This window comes from Mirounga angustirostris, unplaced genomic scaffold (assembly GCF_029215605.1).
Source record: "Mirounga angustirostris isolate CCGP_5_RB_7025 unplaced genomic scaffold, mMirAng1.0.hap1 SCAF_8, whole genome shotgun sequence".
Taxonomy (NCBI): domain Eukaryota; kingdom Metazoa; phylum Chordata; class Mammalia; order Carnivora; family Phocidae; genus Mirounga; species Mirounga angustirostris.
Window position 1 is genome coordinate 111,527,835 of NW_026991716.1, and position 22,961 is coordinate 111,550,795.

At 36.3% G+C, this 22,961-nt stretch overlaps 1 protein-coding gene across 1 annotated transcript in view; it reads left to right on the top strand.

Annotated features, from left to right (window-relative positions):
• The window catches only part of LAMA2 (laminin subunit alpha 2), a 621,471-nt gene that overhangs the window by 248,222 nt on the left and 350,288 nt on the right, over positions 1 to 22,961 (top strand). Inside the window, exons 5-8 of the mRNA XM_045865518.3 lie at positions 7,838 to 8,017; positions 11,322 to 11,411; positions 12,792 to 12,909; positions 18,789 to 18,967. Coding sequence (XP_045721474.2) covers positions 7,838 to 8,017; positions 11,322 to 11,411; positions 12,792 to 12,909; positions 18,789 to 18,967 — 567 coding nt within the window. The remainder of the gene's footprint in view (positions 1 to 7,837; positions 8,018 to 11,321; positions 11,412 to 12,791; positions 12,910 to 18,788; positions 18,968 to 22,961) is intronic.

The following is a 22,961-nucleotide window of genomic DNA, read 5'->3' on the forward strand; positions in this document are numbered from 1 at the left end:
ATAATGCCCCATTTCCTCATTAAGGCCCTAAAGATTCTTGATAGGAAAATCTCTAGTCTGAAATGTTTAAATATTTTATTAACTTGTATTATAAATGACATATTATGCCTCATTATTATCTAGCCAATGTATTTTTATTACCTAGGCCTTAATTTTCATATATTCATATATTTTCATATATTTAAGACTTTAAAAATAATGCATTGATTTGAAAAGGCTTTAAAAAATTGCAGTGAAACTTTTTTGATAAGGTAAGGAAGGTTATATGTAAGTGATGAATCATTAAATTCTATGCCTGAAACCATTTTTACCATACATCAACCAACTAGAATTTAAATAAAAACTTAAAAGATAAGGATGGGTATTTTTTTTTAAAGATTTTATTTATTTATTTGACAGAGAGAGACAGTGAGAGAGGGAACACAGGCAGGCAGAGTAGGAGAGGGAGAAGCAGGCTCCCCGCTGAGCAGAGAGCCCGATGCGGGGCTCGATCCCAGGACCCTGGGATCATGACCTGAGCCGAAGGCAGACGCTTAACGACTGAGCCACCCAGGCGCCCCAAGGATGGGTATTTTTAATAACTATTCAGTTATGTATAATAAAACCAAACAATCCATAAAGATAATGGTTTAGTAAAAAAAATTTCTGCTAGAAACAAGGTACTATGTAATTTTTAATTCTTTTTTTTTTTTTAAAGATTTTATTTATTTGAGTGAGAGAATGAGAGACAGCATGAGAGGGAGGAGGGTCAGAGGGAGAAGCAGACTCCCTGCCGAGCAGGGAGCCCGATGCGGGGCTCGATCCTGGGACTGCAGGATCATGACCTGAGCTGAAGGCAGTTGCCTAACCAACTGAGCCACCCAGGCACCCCTGTAATTTTTAATTCTTATTGATTGTTACTGCTTGTGTATGGGGTTTAAGGAATTTTTAATTTAAAATAGTTTATTGGTTTTCATCTACTTTCTTGTAAATAATAGTATATCAGTTTTATAGGTTGGACACTGAGATAGCCAGATATAATTGCACAAACCACTGGGTAAGGTCTACCTTGCTCTGACTAACAAAATTAAGTTGAGTAGATCTTAAGTTTAAATACATTGTTTTACGACTTGGAAAAAACACTTAATGTGCTTTTCCCAGCTGAGAGGAACCTGTCAAAATGAAATTTTGGTGTAATAAAGAATGAAGTTAACTTATGTCTAACTAATGTTAAAAAAATCTAGTAGACTTAGATGTAAGGAAATTATGGATCAAAGCTGTTAATTTCCTAATTTTCTCTAAATCAACTTAACTCAAAATGCTTGGGTAGAACATGATACAAAGGATAAGTGACTTTAATTTCATTTTGTGGAAATAACATACTCAAAGATTTACTCACCTAATATCAGAAAAATCTGATTAACTATTTTATGAAATTGCTTTTTAGGTAGAAAGGTAGTTGAATTTGCTAAATATTCAAGATTTATGTAAGTTTCATTTATTCAGAAATTTTTTTACTTAACACTTAATTTTTGCTAAATACTGTCCCATATGCTGGGGATTATATCAGTTAATAAAATTCCTGAATTCTTGTGATTTATGACCCAAAGAGTGGAGAGAAATAATCATTATGATAAATAGGCAAAGCATACTCATGGTATGTTAGAAGAAAAGTACTAAGGAGAACACTGAAGCAGGTAGGGGGAAGATAAATGCCAGGATGAAGTTTGCCCTGTAATTAGTCACTGAAAGACTCACCAAGAAGACCTCATTTAAGCAAGGGTAGAAAGAGATGAGAAACTGTGCATTGCAGTACCCAGGGAGAGAACATTCCAGGCAAGGGAACCCCAAGTGCTAAATCCTTGAGGATAAAATCCTGTCTGACATGTTCTAGCAAAGATGGCGGTCTGGCCAGAGCAATGTGAATAGAAAAAGAGTAAGAAAAGAGGTCTCGAAGTTAATGTTTTCTTTGGCAGTGTTTCAGGGTGGAAATGGCATTGAGATAATTTAGGATCTTGTAGTTCATTGCAAAAATGTTGGCTTTTATTGGTCATGAAATAGGCATTGGAAGGGTTTAAGGACAAGAATGACATGAACGGAGTTATATTTTCAAAGGAATTTTTAGAGAGATCCCTGGAACAGATGCTAACCTCGAGAATCTGCAGAACAGTTGTTGAGGCACTAAGTGAAGAGGAGAAACTAAAAGCTTTTGCTCCCGTTCAGGAAATGATGACTTTTGTGCAGTCTGCTAATGATGAATGTGATTATGGCATGGGGCTTGAGTTGGGAACGGACCTCTTTTGCTGTGGTTCACACTACTTTGGTTAGTTGCTAGCCAGCTTTTGCTTCTAGCATATAATCTGTTGAAGAGGAATTTCTGCCGAAATTACTAAAGATCTGCTGACAGAAGCGAAGAGAACATGGACCAACTTGCAGCGTAACGAGGGCTGGCTTTGGTGCACAGTATTTTACATCGTTAATATTAAACTTGTGATTTTTGTTTTTAGGGAATACAGAGAATAAGTTGATGGAAACATTTAGTAAAGACTTTTTGAAAAACCAGCTGTTATGGTTGCAAGTACACTGTACAGAAATAAGAGTGGTAGCAGGGAAAACTCCTGGGAAGCTATTGTGGTGCCCGGGGCGGTGGGGGCAGCAGGGGGAGATGATGAACGTTGGCAGCAATATGGTTTTAAGGGAGGTGGTAAGAAGTGTTTGGATACTGGATATATTTTGAGGGTAAAGCCAAGAGGATTTGTGGACAAATTGGATGCCTAAAGAGAGAAAACAAAGCAGTCAAGCGGGACTCCAATTTGGAGGACTGAGTAAGTGAAAGGATGAAATTATTTATTTTTCTTTTCTTTTCTTTTTTTTTAATTTAAATTCAATTAGCCAACGCATAGTACATCATTAGTTCTTGCTGCAGTGCTCAATGGTTCATTAGTTGCATATAACACCCAGTGCTCATCGTATCACGTGCCCTCCTTAAGGCCCATCCCCCAGTTACCCCATCCCCCCACCCACTTCCCTTTCCACATCCCTGAGTTTGTTTCCCAGAGTCAAGAGTCTCTCATGGTTTGTCTCCCTCTCTGAAGACTTCCCATTCAGTTTTCCCTCCCTTCCCCTATGATCCTCTGTGCTGTTTCTTATATTCAGTGAGGTTGGGAAGATTGTGGGGGATGAAGATCAGGGGGGGTTGAAGATCAGAAATTCAGTTTGAGATACAAGTTTGAGATGCCTATGTGGCAGCTACATCAGTATATCCAGAAGGCAGTTGGAGTCTGCATTCTGACCTTCAGAGGAGAGGTTAGGCCTGGAGATACATACAGGTGTGCGAGACATCAGTATAGATGGTATGTATGTATGTATGCATGCATGTATTTTTGCCACAGGGTGTGTTTTACTTTCATTAATCATATAAACAATTACAGATGGTATATACATTGGTGAGCTTTGATGGGATCACTAAGTAAGTGTGGATAGCAGAGAAAAAAAGAGGCCAAAAACGCGATACTGTCTTGCTCCAATATTAGAAAATCAGGGAGGAAAGGAGGGAGGTAGTAAGCAGTGAGGGAGAGGGAGAAAGGTAGCTGGAGGGGTAGGAAGACCAGGACAGCGTGGTGTCCTGGAAGTCATGGGAGTAACCCATTGTTTTAAATGCTACAACAGATCCAGTATGGTCAGGACTGAAAATCGATCATCTGGGGGTTTCTATTGACCACCCGGAGCCAGAACCAGAGCCTTTGCTCTGTGCTAGAAACACAGTGACAAATTCCTGCACTATCTCCTTTTCCTAAGCTTCACACAGCTTACCCCCTTTCACCAGATACATGCTTTTTTCCCCCTCACAGGATAAAATAAAAGTGATTAGGCTCCCTTTTCAAAGTTATTATAATTTTACTCTCCCTCTCTGAAACATCATATTAAGCATGACTGGGTTTAAGGGGTTCCCACAAGTCTCAGCCACTTATTTCTGTACAGATTCTTTGGCCACGCCTACAGACAGCTGATCTCATCCTACACACGTGGATTTTCTTGTTGTATCTCCTGGGATCACCTCACTTTCAACTTGTTGTTCTTATGCCACTGGTACACTTAAAGACCGGTGATAAAAATGGGATTTTTAAAATGTATGAACAAAGTATACCACACAGCACGTTGTCAACGCCATCCTCTTCCACTACTCTTTCCAAGTTTCTGATGATTATTAATGATCCTTAATGATCGTTCTCACACCCATCCATTTACTCAATAAACTTGTATCATTGGGGAACATATTAGGTCTATAGCTCTTCCAGCAATCTAAAGCAGATGCAATAATATAAATAGAAAAACATAATAATAAGGGGCAATTATCCATACTAGAAAATTGATTATTTGCTGTGAAAACTATTTTTAAGTTGTATTCTAATCACAAAAGTAAAAACACCATAGAGGCGCAGAGGTCTTATCCATCTGCAAAGGAAATGTGATTTAAATAGTATGCTTACAACGAATAAAAACAGAATTATTTGGATAGGTAGAGTATAATATTGACTTAGACGCTTGGTCATAAAAAAGGGTATTTCTCTTGAGTTTTTTTTTCTTTTTATTTATCTGTGAAAATAATTTCAGAGAAGTGTGTAATTTTAAAATCTAAAAAGCCGCTGTTAATCAGGCTGATATTTTCAGTTGGAATGAATTCCTTTGACAGCATGAACATATACTCTCCAACATGTCTGTAATGGAAATCATTTCAGAAGACACCAGACCACCACAGACTTCCCACGGCCTCTCAGCAAGGCAGCGGTGGTCTTAAGGACTGACACTTTTCATCTTTTTGAAGATAGACACCCTCCAGTTGTCACCCCCCAAGGAGATCAGGAAGTATGCAAAGCTATCCAATGGACTTGGAATTACACAGCAAAGTGCCAGTGGACATATCCTATCTAATATTATGATTTATTTTGAAGGAGAGTGGGGGAAAATGACGGAAGGATGCTGCACACAGCGTGGCCAAACATCTGGCTGGTTTTATATCCCAGAAACAGCTTGGGACTAACTCACAAGATCTCTTGGCAGAGTAGCTTGATGAAAATACCAAAGCTGTGAGGAGAAGTGTTCTTTTGCCGAATCCTTTATGTCACTGTCATATGGTTTATTAACCTAAATGAGAACATGTGCACCGCTTTTTTTTTAAAGTTCTTGTATGTTTCATTGAGGAACTTCTGATTCCGTATACAGTACAGATATGGCTCCAACAGCATTTACACCAAGTAAACCTTAATAATTTTCAGAAACATTAATCCTGGACTTGTGGTGATGTCTTCCTTTCTTTCAAATGGTACTTTTGGAAACAATGAAGGGAGAGTTTGATAAGATACAAACTTAAGCATGAATGCAAGGGCACTGGTGATTTCTCGGATGCCAAAATCTCTAAGGGGGACTAATTTTAATTGCTTCATGCATCTGCTTGTTCAAGCTTTACATTTAATTGATACATTCTTAAGTCATAGAGACAACTTAATTTTAAACATATTTCTGGCTCACCTGCTAGATACCAGAACTGTGGAATGTGCAAGTCCTACTTAAGTCTTCTAGAATTTCCTCCCTTAGAGGGAGGGTATTCAGTACATTGAGGTTCAGTGTTTTAGAAGATTTTGCATTCTCTCATCCTCAAATGCGTTAAATGAATTTATTCTCCACTAAATATCCAAGGTAGACTCAGTTAGCTGGGACATTTCATATTTTTTTTATCCTGAACCATTTTGAGTTTATTCTTTGTGGCATCAGAATTAGTTTCTCATCTCAGAGTTTGCTATATTTATTTTTCTAGTGATTCAGTAGTTTATTGGCAGTCAGTTTGTAAAATCTCTCAGGGATTATCTAAATGCAGGATGTTAGGAATAGAAATACATATCATTGCCTCTCCTGTCAAAAAACATAATTAACACACATGATTTATCGTCTTGCAAAAGTGGATGAGAATTCCAGTGGGTGACCTCAAGTCACAGTTTCTCAGTGTATGTACGGACCGCCCTCAGCCCAGCACACATTCTTCTCTTCTTGTATTCCTGTCTCTTTAGCCTCCTGTAAGTGTGTGTGAATGATGACTGAATTTGTGTGTGTGTGTGTGTGTGTGTCTGTCTGTCTGTCTCTCTCCATGTGTATGTTTTCCATCTAAACCCTGCCAGTTTAAAGTTTTTGGACAATTTTGATATAATTTATCACATAGAGAATACTGCATTTACCAAGGACAGAAAAAGTAAAAGTACTGTACTTCTTCCTTTGAGTATATTGAGAGTTTCCTCATTCCTTTTCATCATACACGTAATTCATTGTATAGATGTATAACTTATTTAACCAGCCATTCATTATTGACAGGTATTAGATTGTTTCCAGTCTTTTGCTATTACGAAAAAAATGCTGTAGGAATATATATATGTAGGATATTTCCCAGAAGTAGAATTTCTAGGCCCAAATTCTAGGCATTTGTAATGTTGATAGTTATTGCTGAATTCACCTTTATAGTGGTTTGTGCCATCCACACCTGTGTCAGAGAATTTCTGTATCTCCTTAGTCTTGCCATGAGGGAGTTTTGTAGGTATTTGGGGGTTTTGACAACGTGAAAAAATGGAAACGGTTTATTACTGTATTTTAATTGAGCAGTCGTGGGGCTCCTGGGTGCCTCAGTTTGTTAAACATCTGCCTTCGGCTCCGGTCATGATCCCAGTGTGCGTCGGGCTCGCTGCTCCACGGGGAGCCTGCTTCTCCCTCTCCCTCCCTCTCTCTTTCACACTTTCTCTCAATCAAATAAATAAAATCTTAAAAAAAAACTTAAATGAGCAGTCCTGTTATTATGAATGAGGTTCACTGTCTTATCGAAAGCTTAATGGCCACTACTATTTCTTTTTCTTTGAATAGTCCCTGTATAGTTTTGTGTTTTTGTGTTAGTTGTTGGTCTTTTTGTTGTTGTTGATTTATAGGAGCTCTTCAGGTATTAGGGAAACAATTTCTTTATCTGTAATAGGAATACTTTTGGTTTTATCAGTTTTTCCTCATCAGAATTCTCTACTCTCATGAGATGCCCTTGAGAGAATATGGGCTTGTGCACCTCTAGAGGGTAGTTCTTTGCTAATTTCTCCATTTTTTTACATGATTAGATTTTATTTCTTCTCGTGTTAATTGTACGGAATTATTTTCCTAAAAATGTATGATTCCATCCAGGTTTCAATGTATTTTCGTAGAGTGTATTTTTCATAGAATATGTTAAATCTTTGTTAATTATTTTGTCTTCTTAATCTATCAATTTCTAAAACCCAAATAACAAAAAAACAACCTTTTGAAATCTCTCACTGTGATTGTAGATTTGTCTAGTTTTCTTCCAATGTGTCAATTTTTGCTGTATATATTTAAGACTGTATAATTCGATACTTTCAATCTTAGAAGTACTTTAAGTTCCTCTATTATCTGAAATTTTGTAGCTTTTTTAAAAACCAACTTTTCTGGTTTCCCACTATGTAGCAGATTCTTTAATTTTAGGGCATAACAATTTTCAGAAAAAGAATGATTGACTTAAGCTTTTATGGAAATCCTAGCAAAATCAAGTAGATGCAATGCCTTAGAAAAAAAGAATATGGGGAATTGCAGTATATAGAGAATGCCTAAAATATAAACAAATGAATTGCTTATATGTATATTAGAAGATCTGTAAACTTCCTCAGTTACTACACTATATTCCAGTGAGTAAATATCAACCTGCAACTGCCTAATTGGGAGACGTGAAGCCTAACTTTATTTTCACAAGAAAAAATCAGAGAAAGCCAGATATTTCATTTTTGGTAACCTCAATTGTTAAATTATTTCCCATATTGTGTAGATTCACATCTCTTTGATCAATGGGAGACCAAGTGCTGATGACCCTTCTCCTGAACTGCTAGAATTTACCTCTGCTCGCTATATTCGTCTGAGATTTCAGAGGATCCGGACCTTGAATGCTGATTTGATGATGTTTGCTCACAAAGACCCAAGAGAAATAGACCCGATTGTCACCCGAAGAGTAAGTTAGGATGAATCATATCGCAGCCTGTAAATGACATTTTTAATTGTTAAGTAATTTTAAAAAGCTCTCTTTCAGTGATTTGTAGGAGTGGTTGTTATCAGACTAAAATTCAACATAACCTTCCTTTGTTCAAAGCCAAGCTCTGCCACTTGTTAGATATGTAGCATTCATCAAACTTTTTAACATTTTTAAACTTGAATTTCCTCATTTGTAAAGCGAAGATTGCAGTGCCTAGTTCATAATCTTATTTTTGATGACTGAATTTGTTTTTGTCACTTTAGGTGTTCGAACTACTATCATAATTGCCATTGGGGAGTTACTTCAGGATGTGCCGTGGCTTTGAAACATTTTTGGCCACAATCCACACTAAGAAATATATTTTCTATCATAACTTAGTACATACACATGCACATACACATCTCAATATATCTTACACTTTAAAAATTTTTTTTTAAGATTTTATTTATTTATTTGACAGAGAGAGACACAGAGAGAGGGAACAAAAGCAGGGGGAGTGGGAGAAGGAGAAGCACAGGGAGCCCGATGTGGGGCTCGATCCCAGGACCATTGGGACCATGACCCGAGCCGAAGGCAGACGCCTAACAACTGAGCCACCCGGGCACCCCTGTATCTTGCACTTTAATGTGAATAGAATTAGCTGGTGATATTGTGGAAATGTAGATTCTAGCCCAGTAGGTCTAGGGCAGAGTTGAGAAACAATAATTCTAGCAAGTTTTTAGGTGATCTAAGTGTTGCTATTCTGTGGACCATTTTGTCCAATCAAATAATTAAACTTTATGTTTCATTAATGAATCGCAAGGCATAGTTTTAAAAAGCTCTACTGTGGCGGAAAACTGATTGTATACCCTGTTTTATTGTCTTTTATAAATAGAATATTGGGGAGGAAAGGTGATGGCATTCCTTTTAATAGATCTTTGAAAACAGGAGCTAACAGAAGTGCTGTTTTCCAATGTTAAATTGGAATTTATGGATTATGACATAGCGGATCAGTCCAGGTTACTAAAGTAATAATTGCCTTTCTTCTTACCTATTCCTTACCACATTCACTAGTTTATGTCCCACTCCTTATAGGCTGCTGTACAACCAAGACATTGTTACCAATTCAGCTATAAATCCATAAAGCAAATCTATGCTAACAGAATACTCTATGACTAGAGGTGAAGGTGGAAATAGGATTGTAGAGAGAAACTGAGATTGTGAGACACAGCACTTAATTCTAGAACGATGCACTTAGTTCTAAAAATCTGACTACTGCCACCAATTACAAATCGCTGAACCAGCAGACTGAATATCGAAGGGCAGCACTTTTCACAGTTCATGAATACCCCTTACGTATATTTTCTTCTCATTACTTAACTTACCCACACCTAACCACTCCATCATCCCAAAAATAACTTTTAAGGTTTGATTATCCTCATACAACACACATTGGATGTTTTAGTGCCCTGCATTTTCCAAACCTGAAATAATTTTACCTTGCATTACATTTCAGCATATTGTAAATTATCTTATGCAGAAGTAATCATTATTTTACTGCAATGTTTAGCCTCTTGTTTAAAAAATCACCTTTATTATTATGTTGACATGACTTAAAAATATACCCTGAGGAAGACTGAGTAATTTTGAAGTGAAATTTAATCTTTTCCGACAGTATATCTAACGGAGGAAAAAAACCAATGTAAATAAATATGTTCCTTTTATCATCTTTTGCAGAAGGCAGAGTGGGGGTTGGATGCACATCTATCATTTATAACTTCATTGTACATGAGCCTTTAAAATAGTGCAATAAAATGCAACATATAAATAAGCTTTTTGAAAGTGCTCAAGTTCAGTAAACACTACATATAAATTTAAATATATAAAAATAGGATATTGAATTTCAGCTCTTCATGACTCAAAAGTGAAGCATTATGCATTTATATTTAAAACAAATTTCCCCATTTTAAAAGCATCTACAAAATACTGTATCAGCTTTCTGAGCAAATATCCCTATTCATTTCTATATTATTAAGTGATGAAGTTAGTGAAAAGCAGACTTTTACATTACCTAAACTCCTGGCTAGTTTCATTTCAAGTTCCAGGTCTAGGTATATCAAGAAAGAAAAGTAACAAAAAATATTATAAAAGATACTCTATGTAAACAACAAAAACAAACAGGAAAAATAAAAGAAGTAAATGGAAAAAGGGAATTTGTAACTAGGGAACTCAGATTTTTATTCACCTACTTAGTCTTGCTGGGTTTTTTATTTTTAATTTTTATTTTTTTTAAAGATTTTATTTATTTGACAGGGATAGACATAGCGAGAGAGGGAACACAAACAGGGGGAGTGGGAGAGGGAGAAGAAAGCTTCCCGCCGAGCAGGGAGCCCGATGTGGGCCTTGATCCCGGGACCCTGGGATCATAACCTGAGCCGAAGGCAGACGCTTAATGACTGAGCCACCCAGGCGCCCCCTTGCTGGGTCTTTTAATGTGAATAATTAGAATAATAGAACTATCTACCACGGAGATGATTATTTGGATTCTATAAGATAATGTATTCTCACAATTATAAAATGTTATGTGCATATTAATTAAAATTTTTAAATAGTCCAGTACTATAATTATAAATTATCTTTAAAAATAGGTGGGTAGATTAAAATAATTAAAGACATAGCCCTATATTAATTTCAAATAAGAAAGTAATCACATGGACATTTTCACATAAAAATGAAAAAAATAGCAAGTGTCCCACCTATGTAGTTTACTTCTTACATTATGTTAAATCAATCTTGCAGTTCATTACCTTTTATTTCCTCTTAATATGGTTAAGAAACGTTTTGTTACGAGCATGATTTCCTCTAAATATGTTGAGTTTCTTCATTGAGTAAGACAGGCCGCATGTGATTAATGAACACTGAGCTTCCTATAATGGCAATAAAGGAAGTTTTCTTTCACAAAACTACATAAAACAACTTTTATGAGGAGTTATTGCCCTTACCCTCTCCCACCCCACCATAACAACTTGCCCTCAATAATAAATACTCCAGCATAGACTTTATATGTCTGGGGGAAGGAAATTTCTCAAATGCCCACCAAACATAAATCAGAAGCGTTCTTTCTCTGGGCTCTGATCACAGTGCAAGGAGTTAACTCGATACCTTTTGTGAGCCCTCCGTTGTTCCCTCGTGCTTCAAACTAAGGATAAAAGCAGAAAGTAACATTTTTAAGCGAATGTTCCCTTTTGTTACTTACACCTTGCAGTCATCTTAACAGGCTTTCTCTCTGGATTGCTTTTTGCAGTATTACTACTCGGTCAAGGATATTTCGGTCGGAGGGATGTGCATCTGCTATGGTCATGCCAGGGCTTGTCCACTTGATCCGGTGACAAATGTATGTATATTTATAGGATGCTTAGCAAAATGAAACTCTCAACTGTCAAATGCTTCATGAGCCGCTTTACCGACAGGGATGCTGTGAATGGATGTCAGGTCCCCAGTTAGACGGTGTAGCAGGAAGCCATGCCAGGGTGAAACAGAGCTGGCAGTTAGGATGATAGACTTTGAAGTCAGCCACCACAGTATCAGAAAACAGATTAATTTTTTTTTTTTTCCAAAAAGGCTTCCAAACTGGTCTATTTTGAAACCTCTCTAGTGATGACAGCCTGCTGTATGATTTAACTTTAGAGAATGCCTGCCATCAATCAACCTGACCATTTCTTTTTAAAAGTTTTCACCAAAAAAAAATTAATGCAAACAAATGAAAACTGCACATGGAAGTAAATAGGAAAGGCCATGGAACAGGAGGCTGAGGTAGGGCTGGGGTAAAACGGCGTGGAATTGAAGAGCGTATTCAAGAGAGTGATGAAACTGCCAGGTAGAAAATGCTAGAATGCTTTTGGCTTGAATTTTTTTATTAATGCCCATGTATTAAATAAGCATCACCTAAAAAGAAGATGAATGGATATCTGTTTTTCTCAGTCATAAACTGGTGAAATACAGAATCATCTATTGTATAGTATAGGGAAGAAACATACTGAGTAGTAAGATCAGTGAACATAGTTACTTATGTACAGATTTTTTTTTTCCTCTAAAACCGTAATACAAATGGTTATTTCTCTCAAAGCTGGTTTTCTGACTAATGCATCATATTGTGACTTCCTAGGGAAGGTTCAAATGCCCTGGCCTATCCTTCTGGGCAAGTCCGTGGTGCAGCTCTCTGCAGGGTGTGGGTGTTGTCTCTCACGTGTTCCCCAGGCTGTGAGAGCCCACAAGGCAGCCTTGCAGGCCCGGTTCCACATGATGAATTGGACTATACTCAGAGCACACACAGACAGGAGATTCAGTCCTGGGACATTAGATTTCTATTAGACCTATGGCCTTCGGTGCCTAGGAATCTATTCTCCTCTTCCCACACCTTAAATGTTAACGGTACTTTGCCTTAAAGTGGACACCTCCAAACCAGAAAACCTATAGAACTTAGGAATCAGAGTAAGGAGTTCAGTCTTCAAGATCGATCTCCGTTGGGCCTGTGCTCTCTTTCAGACTTGAGCCCAGTGATTCTAGAACCTGTCTGGACCTCCTTAGGCTGGTGTTGATCAAATATGTCCACTCCCACGGCTGGTAGTTCTTCCTTTCCAGACTGACAGGAATTTCACATTTTGGCACGTGGGCTCAAAGTTCTCTCTTCTCTTCCTTCTACCTTCTGGGGAAAGCCCTTCATTTGTGGTTCCAAAAATACTAAAATTATGCTTTCCCCCCAATCTTTGCCTAGAAATCCCGCTGTGAGTGTGAGCATAATACATGTGGTGATAGCTGTGATCAGTGCTGTCCGGGATTCCATCAGAAACCTTGGCGAGCTGGGACTTTCCTGACTAAAACAGAATGTGAAGGTATGTTCCTTAGAATTCAACGACATATGTGGTTCTTCCTTTTCTGGGATACAGGTAATGTAAACATGTGGTGATTTTAAGTAAGTGCATGTTTCCAGTTTATATATTTTATCCAAGGCAATAGCTGGTAGGCTCTTTTACCCTGCTGTTTTACTCAGTTTTGTTTTGTTTCGTTCTTTAATTTGACAAATATTACGAAACACCTAGACTTTACCACTGTGTGGGCATTACGAAAAATAGATAAAAGCATAGGAAAAGCATACTTTTTATAAAAGTACACATACTGTCATCAGAGTAAATCTCAAGCTATAAGCATTATATAAGCACGCACGCACACACACAGAGTTGACCTTGAATAAAGTGGAGGTTAGGGATGCCAACCCCCCACCCACAGTTAGAAATTTGTATATAACTTCTGATTCTCCAGAAACTTAATTACTAATAGTCTACTGTTGATCAGAAGCCTTACCAATAACATAGTCAATTAACATGTATTTTATATATGTATAATATAATGTATAATACATTGTATTCTTACAATAATATCTAACTTTTTCTTATTTTTTTGGTATTCCTAGGCTACATGGATCATTTGTGAGTTTTTTAAATTGTCAAGAATCTCCAAAAAAATTTCTAGTATATTTATTTTAAAAAGTCTGTGTATAAGTAGATCCATGCAGTTCAAAACCCATGTTGTTTAAGGGTTAACTATGTACACACACACACACACTCCGCTAGAAATGCAAATGAACACTCAGCAAAACCTACACTATATAGAGACTAATTTTCTAATATGTTTATATGTTTGTAAAATGCTTCTGAAACCAGTATAGCTCCAGATTCTTCTGCCTTCTCCCTTTGTAGCTCCTCCCCTAGTAGACAGCTTTTTGTATATCAATCATCTACTAAATGGAGAAAAAAACAGAGAGGAGAGATTATACCTTTCCAGTTAGAGCTATATCATTACCTAAGAAACAAAACAAAAACACTCTGATTCATTAGTTATACTTAGTAAAGGGTGGTGTTTGGGCACAGTAGCTGGGAAGAATATGAGAGTAAAAGGTAACAGAGAAGGCAAAAAAAATCAGATTTGTAGAAAAATAATATTTTAATGGTAATAAATATTTTAAATGTATGGTTTCTCATTAATAACAGTATAAGAAACTAATACTAGAAATGGCACCAGTGATATTCATTAGCATAAACTATGCTGTAACAATTATGGGACAGTGACAACCAAGAAAAAAGCCAGTAATTAAAAATAGTAAAAAATCGGCTGTGCAAATATGTGTCAACAAACACTCATTAATACTTGAATGTTATCATTTTTGAAGACAACCCCATATGTCCAGTTTTTTCAGACGGGAAATATTCAAGAAGTGTAGCAGATGACTTTGTAGCCTAAAATTGTCAACTGGCCCAACATGGTGACAGGGATGCTAGAGAAACCTGTGTTCTGGAGATCTGCTCAGGCCAAAACAAGACCTAAAAACAAAGACTTGTGCTGAGCTATAAATCCAAACTAGCCACGAAGCCCGATTCAGTTAAATTCAAATATTAATATTTTAGCGAGTCCTAGCTACATTTTTTCAGTTCCACAGGTATATATGGCCCCCAAAACAGGCTTGGTAGACATTTTAAGCTAATACCAACTTTGTATATTTATTTAAAAAAATTTTATCATGTATCATGTGTCAGACATGGTAAGTTCTTAAAACTATTGAATCATAGCAAACTTTAGTCATCCCCCAACCATAAAATATTTTCTTTCGAGTTTAAGATTCTGCATATATTATCAATGCCTTGAGTCCCTCCATTTTCTGTACTCACCTTTTTTTAGAAAAGATTTGCTTATTTATTTTATAGAGGGGGGGAAGGGGCAGAGGATGAGAATCCCAAGCAGACTCTGTGCTGAGCACTGAGCCTGATGCAGGGCTCTATCTCATTTCCCTGAAACCATGACCTGAGCTGAAACCAAGAGTTGGCGCTTAACCAACTGAACCACGCAGGTGCCCTTTTTCTGCCTTTTGATTTGTGTCTGCCTGATTGTGAAGATGTTTTGTTAGAAATCACCCATTGTTACTGAGTTATATCTGCAGAAATAGGCCACCACCACATACTGTGGTAAAAGGGGCATCTGGAGTCCCAGCTTTTGTTTCCTTCACCTATCCCCTACCCCATTCCTGACCATCCCTCAGCTTCTCCCAGTGAGAGCAGACATTCATTCCTAAGAGTGAATTTAAGGGAAATGCCACTCATGTTCTCAAATATCTTTAAATTTAATTATATTTCTCTTCCTCTGGTGGAATATCAGCAATCCCAAATGGGAGCAGCGTTTGAGGGCCGGGATTCTTACTGTTGCCCCTGACTTTCTCACACAGTTCTAGTTTTATAAAGTGGATCTGCAAAATCCTGTACCACTCTCCATTTGTGTATATATATTTACACAAGGAAACAAAAAGTATAGCTCAAATTTGTGAGCAACTGGGATGGACAAAGCAACACAGAAGCACATTGCCACTTGTTACTATATACATTTTTTAAATAGTAGAATTCTGAAACAATTATCTTTTCTTATGGGACAGATGGGAGGCTGTATTTCCAAACTGAAAAAAAAAAAATGTTTTTCTATTTTATCCACAAATTAAAGATAGGAATCCAAACCTTAGAACCTTATATAAATATCATGCTTTTATGTATGCATTCCTAAAAGCTTATATGAAAATTTTCTTTTCCAAGTTGAATTGTGTTCCAATCACCTTAAGATGTAGAAAAACCCTTCTGTAACATGACAGATCCTTCTATAAAATGAATAATTACCTACTAATTCATTTGAGTTTAATTTGGATTTTCATCAATCTGGCTTACTTAAGGCAGAGTATATCTCTAAAAAGCAAAGAGTATTTCTTCCCTTGCTAAGCCTGTACTAAAGACGTTTCTATCACGTGTCTTGGACATTCTGTGAGATAGCAAACTGCTGATGGCAGAGTGAAAAATTGCTCTTTGTGAGTGGGTACGATCCGTGTTCTCTGAGGCTATAAATGGGGAATTTTGCAGGCGCAGGGCCTTGAAAACAGCCACGGAAACTGTAGGCAGAGGGCCCTGGGCATGGAATGTGAAAAGCAGGGCTCCCCCAGCCTCAGTGTTTTACCTACTTCGCTCATGGTTATAAATACTAAATCTAAATAATGTGAGAATCACTTTGCATTCCTCTATATTTCCCTCTACTTAAACTGGAAGCAGGAATCTTGCCTGTTTTCTTGCAATGTATTTTTATAACAGGATTTTTAAGAATTCTTGTGTATTGTCCTAAAGATAAAAAACTGCTTCTAATGCCTAGTGATTTATATTTATGACTACAGCTTCCCTAGAATAAAGTTTGAAAACTTTCCATCAGTATAGCAAGAATCTTATATTCTAAACCAAAGTCAACAGACTGGGGAAGCTATTTGCTACAAACATGACAAGGAGATAATATTCTTACTATATTAAGACATGTTCTATAACAATAAGAAAGAATTCAATAAACCGGTTAAAAATGAGCAAAGATTAAAACAGGCATTTCTCAGGAAAAGACAAGACTCAAAACGATCTAAAGAGGTTATCACACTTATTCATAATTAAAGAAGTACCAATTAAAACAATGAAAATACTCTTTTCAACTTATCAAAGCTTATCATTCATTCACTCAACGAGTACCCGAATGCTTACTATGTCCAGGAACTAATTAAGAGGGTTGATAATACACAATGGTGGTGAGGCTACGGTTAAAGTTTTATCATATCTTTTGGAAGGAAAGTAATCTGACATAGCATTTTTGGAGGGAAATTTTTCAAATTAATTGAAGTTAAAATTTGACTAGAAATTATATTTGCAGGAATTTTGCCTATAGATGTCGTCGTATAGCTGTACAGAGCACATTAGGACTCTGTCAGGAGCACATAATCACTACTATGACTGCTTCTAACATTTATGCAGCGGAGTGTTTCCCGGGTGCCAGCCATTCCACTGGGTGTTTTGCATTCTCACAACATCCGTAAGAGGGAAGCATAAAAATGACACCAAGTGGGGCGCCTGTGTGGCTCAGTCAGTTAAGTGTCTGCCTTCAGGTCAGGTCATGATCCCAGAGTCCTGGGATGGAGCCCCGTGTAGGGCTCTCTGCTCACTGGGAAGCCTGCTTCTCCTTCTCCCTTTGCCTGCCGCTCCCCTGCTTGTGCTCTCTCTCTCTCTGACAAATAAATAAATAAATCTTAAAAAAAAAAATGACACCAAGGTTTAAATTTTCTTCAGAGTCACTCATATGACAAATGGGAAGCAGTATGACATTAGAACCCCCAATCCTCTCCCACCTCCTTGTTCTCCTAGTATGTACTCAGTGTTACTTATGAAAGAGAAATCTGGAAACAATATAATTACCCATTAATAGGGATCTGTTAAACACCCCATTCAAGAAGTACCCTGCGTAGCCTTAGGGGAAATGTATGCTAATAGAGAAAGAGTATGCTATTTACTGTTAGTAAAAATTTGGAAATAGTTCAGAACAGTTTATAAATGTTTCCCTCTGTGGGGGGGGGGAGACTAAGCTGTGTGCCCCACACATGAACCCGTATACACATATGTACCCACCCCCCCCACACATATATGTGGAAATCCATGTAAGAACATCTAAGAAACTCAGCATCTGTGGAAGGAGATTCTGCATAATATATCTTTTTCCCTAGTTCCCATCCTAAAATAAATTTTACCCATTTTTTTTAAAGCCTTACCTGGTTCTTTCTGGGGGAATAATTTTTTCATATCCCTGAGCTCCTTTAGTATGACATGAAACAGAAAAGGAGGAGGAAGAAGGGAAGGGGATTGGAAGACAAGGAGGATCAAGGAGGAAGAAGTCGGGGGGAAACACTGATTAAGAACTTATATACAAGGCATTATGCTAATGATTCTGCAGGCATTTTCTCACGTAAAGCTTTTAAATATTCCTATCTGGTAATTACTATTGACCTCTCCATGTTTACAGAAACTGAGCCTAAGTGAAATTAAGAAGTTCCCTACGTACATGACTACTAAGTACTGGAGCACCAAGACTGATGCAAAACAGTGTGATCTCAGCCACTAAGCAAACCAGCTCTCATATTGTCCTGATTCCTTGGCACTTATCATACAGTTCATCTCTCTTATCAGATAGAACTTGAAGGGATTTGCCAGGTGTTAGCCCTGTAGACTCAGGAGCCTCACTTTAGAGTGAGGTTGACAAGACTGATTTGGTTACCTTCTATAATTACTTCACTTCTCTTTATCTCCGTGCCTGATAGATGAAAAGAGTCCCTAACTCGTAAAACTATTTTGAGAATTAAAATCAGCGGCAATAAATATAAAACAGAACATAGCATATAAAAAAACCCCAAGTTTTAGTTATTATCAGGAGCGCAAAAAAGGAATTATGTCCTAAGTGTCCTTTTTTACCCATAGGTTCTAACACTGAAATTCACATGTAATAATTATCCATTGCAGATTACCCGGATATTAATCATTCAGTGCCATAGTTCAATAATTTATTGTTTGTCATAATAGGAAATTATGGGTTGAACCATGAGAAATTTCAGTTTTGTAAGATAAAATCAGTCAAATATTGGCAGTTTCATATGATTCAGTTTAATTTATAGGTTTTAATTATTTCAAGTTCCATTAAAAAGTATGAATTTATTAATATATTCAATAAATCCAAATACTTTCTAGATAATTTTGTACTGATTTTATATATATATGCTAATGCAATATAATTTCTCATAGAGTACAAAAATCTATTATATAACAGAAAATGATTTTCAATATCTGAAATCTGAAATTAATGTTTATGAATTTATTTTCCCCTAATGCAGCATGCAATTGTCATGGGAAAGCTGAAGAATGCTACTATGATGAAAATGTTGCCAGAAGAAATCTGAGTTTAAATATCCATGGAAAGTACATTGGAGGGGGTGTGTGCATTAACTGCACCCAAAACACAGCTGGTATAAACTGTGAGACATGCATTGATGGTTTCTTCAGACCCAAAGGGGTAAAGTATGCTTTCTCCTTCACAAAGTGTTATTTTTGGCTTTTTCATACAGAGATGTATTATATGGAAAAATAATTTTGAAAGCTTCTCTGAACAATTTGACTGCAAATTCTAAGAGGTGACTGGAAGTGTTTCAAAATAGAATGAGGATGTGGTATAAAACACTTCCATCTCTCTAGAAAGTTCCATTGTGCCCCATTCCTGTCAATCCTCACCCCTTGGCAAACTGATTTTTAGAACATAAATTAGTTTTGCCTCTTAGTGAATTTCATAAAAATGAAATCATAAAATGAATGCAATTTTGTTCTCCTTCTTTCACTCAATATAACATTTAAAGAGTTATCCATGGTGTGTGCATCCATAGTTCTTTTTTTTTTTTTAATTACTGAGTATTATTCCTTTGCATGAATGTACTGCAATTTTTAATCCATTCTGTTGGTGGATATTTATGTCATTTTCAGGTTTTGGTTAGCTCTTACAAAACACTGCTTATATTAAATAAAACATGACCACAGAAGGACTTATATATTATGTTAAGTGTTTTTGTGGTCAAGTTTTATTTACCTTGTTTGCATAAGTATCTAGGGGTAGAATACTTGTTTTATAGGATATTTATAATGTCTTTATATGACTTTATAAGAAATTGCCAACATTTTGCCAAATTAGTAACAATATTTTACATGTTCACCAAAAATGTGTGAGTTCCAATTCTTCCATATCATTTCTAATATTTGGTATTGACTGTCTTTTTGAATTAGCTATTCTAGTGGGTGCAGTGGGTGTGGCGAGTGGATATTTGTCAGTCACTAAGTCATTCCTATCAATGCTTGGTGCTACTGCAGATCTTCTATTATAAATTTACAGCTGATCCCATTTTGGATTTAATTTTCATAGTAAGTGCTTATTGTCTATTCTTATATCTTGTGAAGTTTCCCTTCAAGCCAAGGTATTTTTTTTGATTCTAGAAACATTATAATTTTAGCTTTTAGATCTATGACCCATCTCAAGCAAATCTTTGAGTGTGGTATAAAATAATGATTAATATCTACATGGTTAACCTGTTGTTCCAGAACCCCCCCTTTTTTTTTTTTTAAAGTACTTCTTTTTTCCTTTAAATTGCTTTGAGGCAGGGCGCCTGAGTGACTCAGTTGTTAAGCCTCTGTCTTTGGTTCAGGCCGTGATCTCAGGGTCCTGGGATGGAGCCCACATCCAGCTCCCCACAGAGCAGGGAGACTTATTCTCCCTCTCCTTCTGCCTGTCACTCCCTCTGTTTGTGCTCTCTCTCTCTCAAATAAATAAATAAAATCTTCAAAAAATAAATAAATAAATTGCTTTGAGGAATTTGTGGCAAATCATGTGGTTTGATCATGTGGGTCAATTTCTGGAGCCCTAGTTCTGTCCCATGGATTTTTTTGTCCATCCTTGCGTTAATAGCATTGTATCTTGATTTATTTTACCTTTAATAAGTCTAGAATTCGAAACCTAAGTGCACTAACTTTATTCTTCCTTTTGAAGATTGTTTTGGACATAATGATTTCTTTATATTCCTGTACAAATTTTAGAATGAAGTTGTCAATGACAGAAATATTAGTTGAGACTGTTGTATAGAATCTAAATACAGATATGGAGAGAACGAACGCTAATATTGGGTCTTGTAATCCATGAATATAGCATGTCTCTCCAATTATTTATATGTCCTTTAAATATTCACAGCAGTGTTTTCAGTACAGAGATCTTGCATGTCTTTTGTTAATTCTTAGTATATTTATGTATTATTATAAAAATAATTTTAAGATTGTTTAATATTATTATCAAGATTTTCAAATATCGATGTTATATCCTATACCTGAGTTCCTTTATTCGTTCTAGTAGTTTTAAACTAGATTATGTAGAGGCTTGCTTTACACTGTGTTAGGGTAGATTAACAGAGAGCTACTATGGACTCTGAAAAACAAACTGAGGGTTCTAGAGGGGAGAGGGTGGGGGAATGGGTTAGCCTGGTGATGGGTATTAAGGAGGGCACGTTCTGCATGGAGCACTGGGTGTTATATGCAAACAATGAATCATGGAACACTACATCAAAAACTAATGTTGTAATGTATGGTGATTAACATAATAATAATAATAATAATAATAATAATAATAAAAGCTCAAGGTGGTTGTCTAATCTTGCTAACTTGGTTGACAACTCCAATCTCTGTTTACTCTATGGTATGCAGACCTGAAAACTTTACTCACATCATTGAGCTTTCCTGCTATTACTTTCCACTGGATTCCTTGGAGTCTCCTGAATGGATGTATGATTAAGGGATCAGTTAAGCATTCGAAGAGTGTTGATATGCAGATTTTGGTGCTCCCCATCTCTGAACGTAGATCTCAGCTACTATATTTTTTTCTTTCAAACCTCAGATTCTTCCAAACCTCAAACTCTTCCAAGTTCTGCCTGCTTTTGATTAATTTCCCAGGCCCTTAAATATTTTACTTTCATATTTTGTCCAGAATTAATAATTGCTATCTGAGAGTAGATTGGACCATACAAGACACAGCCATTATAAAACCTGGAAGCTTCATGTTTTTATTACAAGTTAATTAAGTGAATCAGAGCCTAGATTATGGTGTTTTAATACTTATAAAAATACTTATGCTACACTATTTGTTAAAAATTCAAATCTCTCAAGTGCCTAATATTTGGGTAGAAGCCTAATTCATTTTTTTTTAAGATTTATTTATTTGAGAGAGAGAGGGAAGTGCATGAGCAGAGGGAGGGGCAGAGAGAGTGGGAGGGAAGCAGACTCCCACTGAGCATGGAGCCAACACAGGACCCTGAGATCATGACCTGAGCTGAAATCAAGAGTTGAACGCCCAACTGACCCAGCCACCCAAGGGCCCCAGAAGTCCATTTCATTTTTATAAAGATATAAAAAGAAAATTTTTTTTGCATTGCAGTTGTCAACTAAATAACACCTCTACAACATTTTAAAAATTATTGTCCTAAAATCTGATTTAAGATTTATTTACTAAATCCATATATTTAATAGTTAAATCAAATATATATAATGCAATGTTTATTTTGAGAACTAATTAGTAATCTGAATTATTTTAATAAAATTAAAAATGATGTGCAAAGTTGATATATTTATAGGATCTCATGTTAGAAAGATTCCTAGTCAGCAATCTGGCAGATTTCCCCAATTACCACAAAGAAGGATAATGAATTAGGAGACTTTGATTTACTCAAGCTCATCATTGGAATCATGAATCATATTTATTACAGCCAAGATCTCATTTAAAAGAATTTTTTTTGTCCACAGAGGGTTTTTTTTTTTTTTTTTCATTTTTTGTTTTCATGTCTTGGTGTTTTTTTTCTAGGTAGAGAGCCCTTCTCCCATACCTATTCTGAAACTGTTCCTCATACTTCAAGCTTCAGTCTAAATGTCACTTCTGTGAAACATTGTTGACTTCATTGTGTTGTATTATTACTCCCTCCTCTTTTGTGCCCTAATGCTCTGTTTGTATGTCTATTTTATCACTTAGCACATTTTATTTAATCAATACCTTTCAAGCCTGTTATTTAAGGCAGACACCAGGCCTTACCTATCTGTGCTTTTGCACAGTTCTTACTTCATAATGGGGAATGAATAAATGTGTCTTAAATGATGATTTTAAAACTGATCTGTGAATAGAGCTGATTGATATTCTATCAGACATGTAAATAACTCTAGTTATAACACTTTGATTTATATTAGTAAACAAGATTACATTTATAAATAAAGTATAGATATATACATATGTATGGCTATATTTTATGGGGGAAATACATATATTTATATGAATAGATTATATAGAGTAGAGAGAGAGAGAGAGACACACAGAGAGAGTATGTGCACAGTATTTAGGTATACCCTAGGTAAATTTATTTTTCTTCTTATCCTATTGCATCTGGAAAACAAGTATTGTAATTACAGCATATTATCATAGTCTAGGTTTGTTTAAT